At 35.6% G+C, this 16,838-nt stretch overlaps 1 protein-coding gene across 44 annotated transcripts in view; it reads right to left on the bottom strand.

Moving 5' to 3' along the window:
- The window catches only part of ANK2 (ankyrin 2), an 819,525-nt gene that overhangs the window by 42,487 nt on the left and 760,200 nt on the right, over positions 1-16,838 (bottom strand). For all 44 annotated transcript variants that reach the window (XM_031944040.1, XM_031944043.1, XM_031944046.1 and 41 more), the window contains 5 exons: positions 12,090-12,186; positions 10,663-10,891; positions 8,855-8,980; positions 2,116-2,238; positions 187-219 (listed from right to left, as the gene is read on the bottom strand). In XM_031944040.1, the coding sequence (XP_031799900.1) occupies positions 187-219; positions 2,116-2,238; positions 8,855-8,980; positions 10,663-10,891; positions 12,090-12,186 (608 nt within the window). The remainder of the gene's footprint in view (positions 1-186; positions 220-2,115; positions 2,239-8,854; positions 8,981-10,662; positions 10,892-12,089; positions 12,187-16,838) is intronic.

Raw genomic sequence — 16,838 nt, forward strand, 5'->3', positions numbered from 1 at the left:
AAGAAAGTTCTGCATGACTTAAGTCTCTAAGAGAATCACTTCAATCCAGTACCAAGGAAATAGAAGTAGGCATTATACTTTGGAGCTTATCAAGAACTATTGCTTTATATACATGCAAGGCCCCACTTGTTAGTGATTAGAACACAGAATAACAGCCATTGACAAGTAACAAAGTAGCAAAATTACCTCTTCCTCCTGTTCTTGATCTGAATCTGACTCCTTGCAGCCCCAAGATGCCATGCAAAAGAAGGAGAAAACAAAACAGCAGGAAAAGCAGAGACTATTTAGATACAAAGAGGAAAATACCCTACTGCCAAATGCTAACAGGCAAGTATTCAGAGAACATAATTTTTTAACTATCAAAAGACAAGGAAAAATTCAAGAGAATTGACTTAAATGTTGAAGTCTAGATCAGAGATAAAAGACCAAAATTATAATTAACTGCTAGACTGATGATAGATCTTAATGCCTGACTTATATGAAGGGACATTATGTATAGCACAGTAATATAAAATGATAATTATCCCATATGCTTAGTATGATTTTTCATTATGATTCCATGTATAAATATTTTTGACCATGATATATTCTTCTCATTAGAGATGGATTATGAGATTAATAAATGTTATAATGCTCTATAAGTACATACTGAAAACAATTTAGCATATGAACATTAGTTTTATTTTAGTTAACCATTCCTACTTCAATAAATAAGTATATTAGCAGACTTGGAAAAATAATATTTGATATACTTTCCTATTTTATCCAATGTACTGATTAGTAATCAATTACAAAGCACTAGGGTATTGATTAGGATTACATATTGATATCTCTTTCGTTAAAAAATATACATTATGCAAAAAGAGTAAACTCTAAAATTCTATGTATTAGGACTCCCCACGATGATAAAACAGTAATGATAGAGATTCATTAGGATAATTCCAAGGTTACACAAAAGCTTATATTGCCTCATGAAACATCAAAAAAAAAAAAAGATTAAAATACATTTTAATAACACAGCACATAAAACATTCTATTACATCCTAATTATCCAAATTTATATCATCCATACATGGTTGTTACATATTAAATGTATTATTGAATTAACCATAATTCCTAAGTATCTATCTAACTGTGCAAGATAGCAGAGCCCTAGTCCCACTTCACATATATACCCCACCTATTCTTATCTCCATATCCCTCCTGTACTTCCCAGAGCTGGTGGGGCTACTGAAATATGTCTTTGTGCTTAAAAGGAATGTGGTCTTAATGAATACCATTAATGACTTCTTGTTGAAGTTCTACCCTTTAAAATTCTTCAGAGAATAAACAGGATACTGTCTGAAACATCTTGTGTCTGAACCTATGATTTGGTAAGAAAACTAAGTCTCTCCCCTTTTAGGCAACTGACATTATATGTATGTGTGTACACACACACACACACACACACACACACATTATGTTGTATATATATTCTCTAACATTAAACTTGTTCTTTTTCCATGATGGGATTGAAAATTTGAAATTTCTCTGATTTTAAAATCTATAATATTCCTGTAGATGTTCAATTTATTCTTTCTTTCTTTCTTTTTTCCCTTCTCCTTTCCAGAATCACATAGCTAGTAAGTGTCTAAGACCACATAAATTCAGGTCCTCCTGACTCCAGGGCTAGTGCTCTTCTTATTCACTGCACCACCTAGCTACCACTAAACATTCAATGTAGGAAACAGAAGCTGATGATATCTTGCTAGGACTGCATAGACTATTCTAGTTCCAAAATGAAGGAAACATAGTAATCAAGAGAATGACAGTTTCTTTGTTATCAGCTTAAAATGTCAAATTGTTGGAACTATAATTTTTCCCCCCTTCCATACTCACATCAATTTTGAGAAATCTTTCCCTTTTTAGTCCAATTATTTCCTCTAGCAAAAGAACAAATAAAAATGACTCTACTTTTTCTTCCCTTAGGTTGAGAATGCTAGGTAGAAATGCTATTGGAAACTATAAATACACAACTCTGTGTGATTAAATTGGCTGACTTTATCTTACTAATAAAGCTGTAGAGAATCTAGTCCCATAGTATTTGAGGTTCTGCTCTAATATATTAAATGGTACCTTAGTATAAAGTGGCAATGTGATATTTAAATTGCAGATTGCTTGATGCACTAATCCTCTGCTTGATTTGGGCTCTTTCATAAATGAAAGTCTTCCACAAGGTTCCTGAGTTGTATCTCGCACCTGAAAAAGGACGGCATAGAAAAAGAGTTTGCAGTTTAGATCAATTTTGTTTTTATTAGTATCCAAAACCATTAGCAGTAAAAAGTTTGAAATGCCAAGTTTGGTGGCAGAGAATCTTTTCTTTATGTTGGTATCTCTATATGCATGTGTATATACATATATGTATGTGTATTATACAATATATAAAATACACACACACACACACACACACAACACACCTTTATTCAGAATACTTGTGCAGATCCAAAAATCAAATCTCTGTGATTCAGACATGAATTGTAGGTTTTGGTGAAATTTAATTATGTGTGAGAAAGCATCTTTCAAAATTAAATCCTCTATCATGAAAAAGAACAATTTGTATCTTAGTTTTCCTCATGGGAAATGGCCATTTAAGTATCTAGCTTATGGCACTGAATTGTCAAGTAAGGAAAATGGTGAAGTAGAAAAACTTAGAAGGAGGTAAAGAAAATAATGTTTCTTTTCTATTCTGTGCTTTTAATATGCAATTTTTGAAAGTTATGGGATTTTAAATTTGCTGTCTTAGCTATACTTTGGATAAGCAAGTCAAAAAACCTTTTTTAAGCACCTCATGTATCAAGCCCTATGCTAAATGCCACCTTGGAGAGACAAATAAAGGAACTTCTCTGTTGTGTGGGGATATGAAGAAGGGAGAAGAGAGTTTTGGCAAGTGGTGTCATTTTTTTTCTGTAAAATATGAGGCAAGGTTTTCAGATGGAAAGATGGAGAGAGGGTTTAGAAAATAACTCCAGAAAGTGGAATAATGAATCAGTTAGGAATTAAGCGGCATGTTAGTGTTACTACTGGGCTTATATCCCAAAGAGATACTAAAGAAGGGAAAGGGACCTGTATGTGCAAGAAAGTTTGTGGCAGCCCTCTTTGTAGTGGCCAGAAACTGAAAACCGAGCAGATGCCCATCAATTGGAGAATGGCTGAATAAATTGTGGCATATGAATATTATGGAATATTATTGCTCTGTAAGAAATGACCAACAGGATGATTTCAGAAAGGCCTGGAGAGACTTACACGAACTGATGCTGAGTGAAATGAGCAGGGCCAGTTCCAATGGAGCAGTAATGAACTGAACCAGCTACGCCCAGCGAAAGAATTCTGGGAGATGACTAAAAACCATTACATTGAATTCCCAATCCCTATATTTTTACCCACCTGCATTTTTGATTTTCTTCATAGGCTAATTGTACAATATTTCAGAGTCCGATTCTTTTTGTACAGCAAAATAACAGTTTAGTCATGTATACTTATTGTGTATCTAATTTATATTTTAATATATTTAACATCTACTGGTCATCCTGCCATCTGGGGGAGGGGGTAGGGAGAAGGAGGGGAAAAATTGGAACAAGAGGTTTGGCAATTGTTAATGCTGTAAAGTTACCCATACATATAACCTGTAAATAAAAGGCTATTTAAAAAAAAAAAGGAATTAACCTGCATGTTAAAAGACTGTAAGCCAATTACTTAACTCACTGATATAGGAAAGTATCCTACACAGGAGTTAGGGAAAGTTTCTTGTAGAAGGTGGGATTTTATTTGGTACTTAATAAAAGCCAGGGAGGTCAGTAGCTAGAACATTCCAGGAGTGGGGAACTGGCACAGAAAATGCTTGGAGTTAAGGGATGCAGTATCTTGTTTATAGAATAGCCAAGAAGCCAGTACCACTGGATTGAAAAATACATGTTAGGAAATAAAATATAAAAACAATGGAAAGATTGGAAGGGGATAGGTTATGAAGTTTTTGAATGCCAACATGGAGATGCTAGGTTACTATTAGAGTTTATTAAGTATGTTTGGGGATTTGAAGCAGAAGCTCCACCAGCAGCTACTGCAATAATCCAAGTATCAAGTAATGATGAACAGTTTTAGACTGGGGACAATGTCAGAGGAGAGAAGGGATCATATTTGAGAGATGTGCAAAGGTGTAATCAACAGGCCTTCACAACTGTTTGCCTAGGAATGGTATTGATGAGAAAGGTTGTGAGCCTGAGGGACTGGGAGGATAATGATGATCTTGATAGTAATAGGAAAGTCTGGAAAGATATGGGAAAAGATAATGAATTCTGTTTAATGTATCTTATGGATAGCTGAAGATGTGCAATTTGAGAATTATAACCATATAGATAGTAATTAAATCCATAGATGCTAATAAGATCACTCGATGGATCATAGGGAGAGAAGAGAAGAGGGCCCAGTACAGAACCCTGTGAGACACCTACAATTGCAGTGTGTGATTTGGAAGAGGAATGAGAAAAGAAGGCAGAAGGAGTAATCTGATAGGTAGGAAAGAAATAAATGTGGTATCCCAAAAATCTAGAAATGAGTGTTAAAGGCTACTGAGAGGCTGAAATTCAAGCATAAGGCACATTTTCTAGGTTCTTAGCAATGCAAAAACAGACCAATGAATTTAACAACTAAGGGATCATGGGTAACTTTAGAGAGAACAGTTTTAATGGGATGATAATGTTGGAAATTAAACCTGTATTATATATGGCCTTTCAAAAAGTTTAGCCACAAATGACAGGAGTGATTTAGGATGGGAGAAGGATGAATCTGTTGAAGGAAACAAGATGGAATGATATTACTTGAACAAGTAAAAGGGTTAGTCTTGGTAAAGGATAAGACTATTTCATCATTTGACAGGGGTGAAGGAAAAATATCAGAAGGCACTTTTAGTGATAGGAAAAGAGGGAGTTCAGAGTGAATGGTCTCAATATTTTCTATAAAATAAGAGGCAAGGTTCTCAGCTGAGAGGGTGGGAAAAGTAGGGGGAAGAATAAAAAATTTGGAAGAATGGAATAGCAAGTTGATAAAGGAAATATAGCAAGATTTCCTAGTAACAATAAGGGCCCACTTGAAGTTGCATAATACACATTTGTGGTGGTCCCTGTCAATGGTTATGTGATTTTCTCCACCTTTGATAACAATACATGTGTAAGAGTAAATATTGGGAGTGATCTAAAGCAGAGGCTTGGTAGAACATAATCAACAGTATTGAAAAACAAAATCAACAGTATGATAAGAGTGGTAGGGGTTTATAAGAGGAGGACAGTTTAAAGTCAAATTGGTTAACTAAGAGATCAAGAGGGTACATACAATAGAGTGGCTATTGTAGGGGAGATGGTCCAGGAGAGAACTGAGGGGCTAAGGGATAGAGATCATGGTATGAACAAATAATAAGATTTTGTTGGAGAAGGGAAAGATAATAAGCCAAGAGGTTTTAGTCAGACTAGGGGTTTTTGGAATTCCTAATGATATATTTGTGATGATGGTAAAATTAAGAGTATAACCAACTTTGTGTGTCATGAGGAAATAGCTCATAGGAAATGAGAAGGGGAAGAAAACAAATGTTTTATACCCCATTCCAAAGTAAGAGCAAAATACCTACATGATGCACGAATGTTTGTGGCAGCTCTCTTTGTAGTGGCCAGAAACTGGAAACTGAGTAGATGCCCATCAATTGGAGAATGACTGAATAAATTGTGGTATATGAATATTATGGAATATTATTGTTCGGTAAGAAATGACCAACAGGATGATTTCAGAAAGGCCTGGAGAGACTTACATGAACTTTTGCTGAGTGAAACGAGCAGAGTCAGGAGATCATTATATAATTCAACAATAATACTATATGATGACCAATTCTGATGGACCTGGCCATCCTCAGCAATGAGATGAACCAAGTCAGTTCCAATGGAGCAGTAATGAACTGAACCAGCTATGCCCAGCGAAAGAACTCTGGGAGATGACTAAGAACCATTACATTGAATTCCCAATCCCTATATTTTTGCCTGCCTGCATTTTGGATTTCCTTCACAGGCTAATTGTACAATATTTCAGAGTCCGATTCTTTATGTACAGCAAAATAACGGTTTGGTCATGTAAAAAAAAAATAGCTACATGATTTGGCATAAAGAGGATACCTTAAGAAAATTAGGAAAGCAACCTATCAGTTCTTTGGAGAAGGGACGAATTTATGATCAAAGAAGAACAAAAATTTTACAGCCCGTATTTCTGATAAAGTTCTCATTCTAAATATGTGAAGAACTGTGTAAAATTTATAAGAATACAAGCCATTCTCCAATTGATAAATGATCAAAGGATATGAACAGATAGTTTTCAGATGAAGAAAAAGTCATCTATAATCATATGAAAAAATTCTTTAAATCACTGTTGATTAGAGAAATGCAAATTAAAACAACTCTGAGGTTCTACTTCACACCTCTTTGATTGACTAAGATGACAGGAAAAGATAATGATAAATGTTTCAGGGGATGTGAAAAAACTGGGACATTAATGCGTTGTTATTGAAGTTATAAAGTGATTCAATCATTCTGGAGGGCTATAAAACTGTGCATAGGCTTTGACCCAGCAGTGCTACTATTGAGGCTCAAGGAAATCATAAAGGAGTGAAAAGGAGACAAATGTGCAAAAATGTTTGTAGCAGCTCTTTTTGTGGTAGCAAAGAATTGGAAAATGAGTAGATGCCCATCAAATGGGAAACAGCTGAATAAGTTGTGGTATATAAAGGTAATACAATATTACTATTCTAAAAAGGCCTGGAAAGATTTACATGAACTGATGCTGAGTAAAACAAGCAAAACTAGGACTGCATTATACACAATAATAACAAGAATGTGCAATGATCAACTATGAAAGACTTGGTTCTTCTCAGTGCTTCAGTGATCCAAGGCAATCCCAATAAACTTTGGATAGAAAATGCTATCTATATTCAGAAAGACAACTATGGAAATTGAATACAAATGAACACATGCTATGTTTGTTGTGCCACAGTTCCCTTTTATTGTCCTGCCTCAGTTTCCTTAATTGTTCTGCCTCAGTTTCCCTAAATTGTTCTGCCTGTTTCTCTAAATTGTCCTGCCTCAGTTCCTTGACTTGTTCTGCCTCAATCCCCCTAGTTGCAACCCCCCTTCCTGATCATTAGGACTGAGATAATTAGGGCTGTAGTTGGCCACTCTGACATTCCAAAAGAGTCATAAGACTCCAGATGTCCTATCTCAGAGGGAACTGACATCCTCTATCACTAAGTTCCAGACTTCCTGGCTCTAGTTGGACACCTCCTAAATCCTTCCAATTAGTAAGAATTTATGGTCCTACCCCCCAACCTGTGAGAACCGGATTGATGGTCTGTTCCTGCTCTCAATGCTCAGACTCCACCCCCTTGCCTTGGTCTACCCTGGTTGCTTAGAGTCACATGTATATAGTTCATGAGAAACTCACATTGGCTGCTGGATTCTTTGAGAACAAAGTCTGATTCAGCTGTGGGACCAAATGGATGCTTTGGTCCCAGAAAATCTCTCCCTCTCAGAAATTCAAATAAAATATTAAAAACTCTCTAATCTCTATCTTGCTTCAGTTTCTCCAACATTACATGTTCACTTCTTTTTTCAGTTTTCTTTTTTCTTCCCTGGTTTTTCCCTTTTGTTCTAATTTTTCTCTCCCAACATGATTCATAAAGAAATGTGTGTTTAAAAATAAAAATAAAATTTAAAAAAAATTTTTTAAGGAATCAAGTGTCTAGGGTATTTGAGTAAGAATCAATGTATAAGCTGAAATCTCCTATTATGAGAATGGGAGTTGGGAAGATGAGAAGGATGGTGAGTCATGAAATATACTCTATGAAAAAAAGAAGGAAAGAGACATGAGTGTTTAAAGACAAAAGCTACTAGGATTTTGATGTGATGGAAGGAAGGAGAGAATATGGAATGGGGAGTGGGAGCAAGGAATATTCCAACTATTCCCACCTCTACTAATGATCTAAGGATAATGAGGAAAGTTAAATCAATGGTGGCCAGTGAGGTTGTATCATCTGTGTGGGAGCCAGGTTGAAGATGGAAGGAATAAGGGGAAAAAGATTCAGGATGAAAGGAAGTTTGTTGTCTATGAAACAGGTATTCTAAAGGGCACAGTGGAAGGTCATGTTTGCTTCAATCTCTGATGTAGTTGGAAACAGGATCTGAAAGATGATCTACAGATGTTAAAAATCACTGGATGTGAAGAGTATAAAAGATGTAAGAATGTTTATCACTGAGTGGAAGGTATTCTCCTCTTCCATCCAAAAGACTGAAATTAAAGATCTATTCAATCGTGCACATTTTTGAAAATCAAAATCTAATAATGCTTAATTGTGAAATTTAGTCATTTAGCTAGGTGATGTATTGAATAGAGTGCTGAATCTGGAGTGAGGAATATCTGAATTTGAATGTAGCCTCAGACACCAAATAGTTTGTGCCTTTGGGCAAATTACTTAGCCTCTTTGTTTCAGTTTCCTTAAAATTTAAAATAAAAGTTTCCTTAATAACAGCCCTTACCTTGCAGAATTATGGAGACTAAATAAGATAATTTGTAAAACCTGTTCACTTCCCTAATGATATATTTTTTTTAAATGTTAAGGATTCCTCTGTTAAGTGAGAACACTTTAATTCAAAAAGAAATGTAAATATATATAAATCTGTTCTACATGGTTCAATCTATTTGGTAACTATAGGAAAAAAATGCTATAATATGAAAACAAAGATAAAATATGTACCTAAGTTTACAATTACAATAGCTCTTATGCTATTACCTTGACAAATAGTGGAAGTCTATTTTCTTTGAAGGCAAAAAAACTGAATATGTGATGTTGACCACTCTTTGTTAGTGGTACCAGATTCCCAAAGCAGTCCACATAGATAGGTTTTCCTTCTAATACCTATGGGAAAATTGGGGGAAAGGGGTGAAGAAACATGTAAAGGTAAGTGCAATTGTTTGTTTGATGCAGATAATGATCCCTGGTGATTCGCGGAATTGAATGTTCCCAGAGAATATATACCTACCATGACTTTTAAATCATCCATAATAATGTTATTAATATGAAGCAATCACCTATTTTTACCCCATTTATGACCAGTTGGAAGTTTTAAACGATAAGAATCATTTGAATTTTCTACAAATGTCTACTTCTTGCTTTTAGATGTACTATAGAAGAATACTGTAGAGAAACCAGGATTTTTTTTTTTTAATGAATAAAGCTTTGTTGTTAGTAAAACTAAAATGACTAAATTGAGTTACTTTGGCACAACTGAGATTCATATTATGCCACTATAAACTATAGTAAAGGGGAAATTTTATTGGTTACAAAAAAATAAATATGCCTAATTTCAAGCAGAAGGTTCTTAGCAATTTGAAAACTTCAAAACAATAACATGATTTTTCTAAGGGCATGATTTATTACCCAATGGAAATGTCTTTAGAGACATAATTTTGTAAAGATTTTTACAAAAACAGCACTTTTCTCCTTGTAGGACCCAACAACCCCAGTATCTACTAAAATCATGCTTACTGTCTAGGAGTATTGGCTATTAAAGTTCATTTGCATTTTGGAGTTTGACAGTTGATAGATTGTTGATAATAACTATCTAAAATAGCAGATGAAATTGATGAGGGGAGTCCCGAAACTCTTTCTCTCTCTCTGACTTTGAGAATGAGCCATGGGGTAAAGCACTTGAAGCTACTTGAAGGAGAGAGTCTCCTTGAACCCCTGCCTGTGTGAGAGACAACTCTAGGGAATCAAATAAAGTGGTTTATCTAAGTGGAGCTAGTTGAGTTGGGAGCTGGAGATTCCAATCCTATTGAATTGAAGAAACACCCATTCAATTCCAAGATTGTCTATTCTAATTCCAGCTCAAACTCTATCCCCATCAAGAGCAAACCTCAGCTTGTAACCAAGGCTTCTATTATTTAAAAAAGCCTATTTTAAACTCAGTCCTTACAGAGAACCTAATATGCCATGCCAAGGAAACTCTCTCTCTTCCTGGCATAGCAGCAAACCTCTGCCTGCTGAAATGATATTCTCTTTCAGCATTACCCTCTCTTTATCCTCACCTATTTCTCTAAAGAAATCCCTCTCTGTTGGGATTTCTCTACTTTACTTCTCTGCCAGGACCTTGCCATTAAGGAATTCAGCCTTTCTAATCATGCATAGCCAAGACTGACTTCCCAATGCCAATAATAAACTTCTTTTTATCAGTCTAGCTTTTGGGGTTTGTAAATTCCTATGAAGGACCTCTTTGCTGCCAAAAGGGGGTTCCCACAACTACCCTACCCTGTCAAATCTTAAAGGGGATTTAAGGGAGCCAAACCTCTTCATTTGGTTCCCTGAACTCTGAACCTGCCATTAACCTCATCATTTAACTCCCTGACCACCAGGAACCCTAATCTCATTATTTTAGTTCCCTGAATCTAGCTCTCATGAAAATGAACTCCAGGACTAATTAACAAAATTGTAGTTATTTTGTGTGGTTTGGTCTAAACTCATCTTTATTTTCTTTCTGCTTTCAATCTACTGAAGTTGGATAGCTACAAGGGGTGCATCTAGCTTTATGCATCCAGTACCTCCACATCCCTGCTCCGTGCAACCTCAGCAAAGTTTTCCTGTTGTTCTAGAGTCTTGTCCACTTTGTCATCTGTCATGCAGAAACATCTCAGTCGTGCTTCAATGGGATCCTGTGATTTGGCAAACACTACAAATTTGGCCATATAGGGTACACAGATAATTTCTCTATAAACTTGGGAAGCAAAAGTAACAGATTCTTGGATTTGTCGACAGTCTATCAACCAAAACCTAAAGAAGGAAAGAACATAAAGCTAGTAAGTACTTCACCCATGGTAGGTGTTCAACAAATGCTGGATGTAAATGGATGAAATATGATTATATCCTTATGGAAAAGCTCTTGAATATATCAATTGTCCTTTTAGAGAAAGGTATTTCAAGTTTATACCATTAAGAATGTTGCCAAAAAGAAAAAGAATGCTGTAATAATTTTAAAAAGACCTTTGTAGCCTTAAACTTTTTCTTTGGTCAGTTTTCAAAAAATGTTCTGCCTATAAAACAAAACAATTCAAATTTATATTATTTATCCCTCACACAATCTATGATAAACACAAATCTGTAATTTCTTTTTTATTCTATGTCTCCTCAGCTCCTCAGTCACATCATAGATCAACAATTTTAAAGTGATGGAAGAAACTGTTGGGATTAGCAACCCTGTGTGAGGTAGGTGAGGTGCTCTTATTAACCTCATTTCACAAATAATTACAGATAATTAGTTGCTTTTAATACAAGTTCCTTGCACTGGATATTCTGGGCAGCCAGATGTTGTAGTGAATTGAGTGGTCAGGCCTAGTCAGAAAGACTCATTTTTGTGAGTTCGATTCTGGCCTAAGACACTTCCCAGCTGTGTGACCCTGAGCAAGTCACTTAATCCAGTTTGCCTCAGTTTCTTCATCTGTAAAATGACTGGAGGAGGAAGAGGCAAACCTCTTCTGTATCTTCACAAGAAATTGCATACAACTGAACAACAATTCCCTCATACTCCTTCAGTTTCTTCAGTTGTACAAATCAACTATTGCACATAAGAACAAATTTTCGAAGGCTCTCCGTTTTTTCTTTTAAAACTGAGTTATCATTCATAAGATATTCACTCACTTCTGTTGTTTTAATAATGTTGGCTGTTTTTCTGACAGCAGGAAATTCATGCTAAAGGCTGTGAGCCTTTGAAAAAGCATGCTAGAAGCTTCTCAAATCATATCAAGTCAGAATGGGAAGATATCCATTTTCCTTATATTGGATTCTAATGGGGCATGTTTTTCATTATGTTATTACTAATAATTCTCAATTCTAGTTTAACATATAAAATCTATCAAATCTAGTTTAACATATAAAATGAAATACACTAAAATAAGAAAATATCTAATCTTTTTCTTAGAGAGAATGTAGTAAAACAAAGTCAGAAGCAGGGACTTCCTGTTCATCATCATACCTGGCAGACACATTAGTTGTAAAGGAAACACATTCATTGACAAATGTAAGTGGTGTGGTCCCTGTGATATCTTCCCACTGTGCTGGAGTCGTTCCACCTGAAATAATGACAATTGCAGACACACACAAAAATTGAAGATCAGGAAAAACTCCATCCATGAGATGTTTCCATGTTTAGGTTCATTTACCCAATACTCTCATCCATAAAATGAAACAATGAAAACAAGACATCCCATGCTGTTTCAGTTAACAGAGGTCTGAGAGAGTTACATGCCAAGGATCATCATGATATCAGTTTTCTGATTAATATTTTGACAAACAATAATTGTTAGCCTCTGAAGACTATATATTTTCCAGTTAAACAAATCCCTGGTCAACTTGAAAACTATTAATTCTACAGTAACAGAAGTGTTAATATATAAATATTTATCATTCTTTTCCTATTAAAGAACTGACAGTATAATTAACCTTGCTAAGCATTTTAGCAGTTACAAGAAAACTGGGAGAAGGACCCTCTTGAATAGGAATCAAACCAGAGATTCCAAAATGCTGACAAGATATATCAAACCAAAACAATCTAAAGTCTTCTTAATTTTGTATCAATCAACAAGCATTACATGATTGCTTAATTTATCCTGAACTCTGCACCAAGGTTGAATGTATAAAGAGAGGCAAAAATATAATCCCTTACCTGAATAAGCTTGCATTCTAATAAGGAAAACATTTAAATGTGTACATATAAGCTGTACTCCTACATATCAAGTAGATATTTAGGAAATGCTAAAAAGGAAAGCCTTAAGTGACAAAAAAAAGATGCTTTTAAAAAACATAGAAATAAGTCAGTTAATAATGTGGAAGTTATTGCCAAATCAGCAATGAATTGCTAGAAAATGATTAAAATCAATAACCAATAAAAATGAGAAAATACAACAAGCACTTCCAACTTGACATACTTAAATGTTCTGTTGCTACCCCAAATCTGAAATAAATAAAACAAGAGACATCTCCTATATAATGGATGTAAAACACAATTTTTCTGCCAAGGCAACCCCTATTTAGAACATAAAATTAACCTTAAAGTTATGTGGAGAATTATAAACATTATTGCCTGGAAAAAATATTTACAGAAAGCTTGGCAAGAAACCTAAGTTAAGGCAAAGCATCCTGAAGACATTTAATGATGACAATAACATTTTACATTTGCCTTTTCTCAGTCTTGTTCTTTTTTCTTGATCTCTCTTCAGTATGGCACACTGTCCTCCACCTCTTTCTTTGGATTACTATCTTCTCTCTAGGTTTTCATGCCATTCTCTGCTGAGATTCTTTTCCTATCATACTATCCTGATTGTCTTTTGTTATGCCTCAGTTTCCCTATATTGTTCTGCTTCATTTTCCCTGGTAGCAATCCCACTTCCTGGCCATTAGGACTGAGATAATTAGGGTTGTGCAGCTCTGACCACTCTAGCATTCCAAAGAGTCATAAAACTCCAGATGGCTTATCGCAAATGCTTGGGCATCTCCTGGGCCCAGCTTTCCTGTCTCCTAATTTCTTCACTCCCAACTTATTGGAATTTATGATCCTTCCTTCTTCACCCCCAATCTGTCAGAATTAAAAAGTTATGGTCCTTCCTGGAATTTCCACTCCTCCAGTGCTCTGCTCCCTCCCTGCCCCCTCCCCCCCCGCCTTTGTTTCTTTGATTGCTGGAGCCCTATAAAAGTCTCTGGAATTACTCACTCATCATTGAATGCTTCAACCATCCAAGCTGGCTGACCATGGCCAGTACAAACTCTCCACTATTAAAATATTAAAAACTTCTAATCTCTGTCTTGTCTCAGTTTCTCTGGCATAACATTTCTGAAGGCCTCCGCAAGATCTGAGATTTGAGAGCAAGATTAGAGATTAGAGAGCAGGTATCCATGGGGGGAATTAAGGGAACCCTTGAAACGACTGAGTCTGGGCTCTTTTAAGGAGGCTGGCCCTCTGGTTTCTTCCAGAATCCCACTGAGAGAGCAGTCTCAGCCACAACAAGAACTTATCACAGATACTCCCATTTCAGTTGCAGGAGAGTCTGTTTTGAAATCCCTGCAGGATAAGTTTTCTGTTGGGTCTGATTGCTAGCAAATCTGGGTCCCCAGAAAAGTTAGGCTGATGAGTCATAAAATTCTGGGAAGTAGCAGTAGGATGTTATGTGGTATTGTCTGGTTACCTTCTGGCACAAATCTAAGTGCTTCCAGCCACAAATCTGAGTAATGGGTATTTTTTTTTTTTACATCTACTCTGTGAAGGGAGAGAACACACCAAACTGTAGTTTGGGAGCCTATTTAAAAGGCTCCATTTTAATTTCTGAGAAGGAGAAATTATCAACCTGAAATTTCCCCTCCTGCCATTTCTGAAATATCAGGAATTTACCCCTAGCTTTTATGTGTTAAATGTTGTGTATGTGTGGTCAGTGTTTGTGACTTGTCTTGTCTGATGTGTGGATTTAAGGAGTTCTGTTAAGTTTTAAGAATAACGATTGAGAAATTTGGCAATTGGTCATTTCAATGTTGCAAAGGTGCTAGGCATAAAAAAAGTGCTTGGAGTTTTTAACTTCTTTTGGACTTAATTGTAACTTGTTTGCACTAATTTGAAAGAAATGTAATGCTGGAGAAACTGAGCAATTAAGAGATTAGAGACCAAATGGATCCTAGGTTGGTCCTAGGGCTGGATGAGACTATCATCTCAAAGAATCCAGCCCTAGGTATTAGACAGCAAGATTTTTTTATAGGATAACAAGAACAATGACATAATGGGGGAGGTCCTGGATGGGGGTAATCCAATTGGGGAGGCACCTAGGATGACACAAGAGGGAGGTACTGGAGAGATTACTGATATTCTAATGATGTCTAAAATGGATAGACCTTTATCCTCTCAAACATTAAGAAGGAATGATCATAGCCTAAAGATATAAAATCTTTATCTCATCAAACATTAAGAGGGAAAGGTTATAACCTGAGGCAGAATAGGACTAAATAGGACAATTGAAGAAACTAGGTCAGGACATTAAAAGGGAACTGTGGCACAACAGAAAAAGCAACAGGAGAAAAACTTGGCGGATTTTAAAATCTGACAGAAAAGCAGTCTTACAAAGCCTGCTAGTAAAGAAAGGGGGGAAAAAAGAGGACAATAAAACCATATCTGATTCATCTTGCAGCTCTGCCTGGGGGTTTGGGGGGAGGTAAGAAAAGAAAAAAAAAGAAGCTGATGTTAATTGCTTTAGGAAAAAAAAAAGCCTTCTTATCTATTCAAGCTAAGAGCCACTTTAAGATGTGTATGTGTGTGTGTGTGTGTGTGTGTGTGTGTGTGTGTGTGTGTATAAAACCAAATGGTAATTCAGTTTGTCTGCAACATTTAATTGGAATTTTAGGAAACTTATTTAAGTGGGGGAAAAAAGACATATCCTTTTGGCTTATTGGTCTGTTGAATTTTGGGAATTCTTAAAATGGTACTGTGATTCTAAGACAGAGACAGAGAGAGAAACAGAGAGAGAGAGAGAGAAACAGAGAGAGATGGGAAAAGCATGTCACAAGGGGAAGAGAACATTGAAAAAAAAAAAAAGAGGCAAATCTTTTTGTAAGGAATCTGCTATTTGCTTGGATAAAGAAAACACAGGGGCTGGCTAAATCCTGAAAAGGATTTGGCACCCTTAAAGTTAATTATAAAGAGAAGTAGAGTGAAGGAGGAAGAAAAGGGAAAGGATCTTTTGGCTTCAAAGGTAAAGATTTAATTCACCTTCCTCCCTGCCTGCTTATGGCTGGTTCTTTAGAAGTGGAGATAAACCCAGCTGGCTCTCTGCTGCAGAAAGCATTTTATTGTTCAAAGGGACAGCCTACTTTTACTGTAGTAAATTACTTACTGGGTTGTTTATTTAAGTGCATAATGATTTCCTTGTTTAAGAAATATGATAAAAAAATGTGTTCTATAATTTGATAGTTATTTCCAAAAGCTTAATTGATATTTTTAAGAATGAAGAAATTATTAATGATAAGTCTAAAAGATTTTTTTATGTGGAATTAGGATATTCTGCAGAAGTTTTAATTGATTGTATATGGTCATCTTGAGGTTGTGCCCATTATTTAAAGAGACTCTAAGAATAATAGTTTTTTACTTTGTCCCTTTGAACATGTTTCTGTTATGGACAACAGGCAATTTAGGATTTTTCTATGTAGTGGGCATTTTAAAGCAAAATGATTTGTGTTATATTGATCGTATAAACCATCTACTCACATAGGAAATGAAAGATACTGTTATCACTATAAGGTTATGGTAAATACCTGTTTAGGATTCATCTGAAGCTTTAGTTAATGGGATTTGTTATTGGAGGTAAAATTTCTTGGGCCTGAAGCTAATATTATTTGGGCATTTTAAAGCTCCACCATCTGAAATTACTGGGACAATTACCTGATGTAATACTGAGTTAAGGCTATTTTATCTTGTGTGATGTATGTGCTAAAGAATCCGTTTTGACTGATTATACTATGTTATAGTCATGTCCCTGCTTTTTTCCTCCTATAGATGATTTCTATGATCAGAGCAAATATTAAATAGGAACCATTAATACAATTCAATTATGCAATACCTTGCTGTTTCCAATCTGACTATATGTAGTCATTATACCCTAAATACTTAGGCAAATGAGTATTTAGCCTAGTCATCTATCAGTTACTAGATATTTGTGTCTGTAGGTATTCAGGTCTTTAAAGGTTTCTA

This window comes from Sarcophilus harrisii, chromosome 6, assembly GCF_902635505.1.
Source record: "Sarcophilus harrisii chromosome 6, mSarHar1.11, whole genome shotgun sequence".
Classification (NCBI taxonomy): domain Eukaryota; kingdom Metazoa; phylum Chordata; class Mammalia; order Dasyuromorphia; family Dasyuridae; genus Sarcophilus; species Sarcophilus harrisii.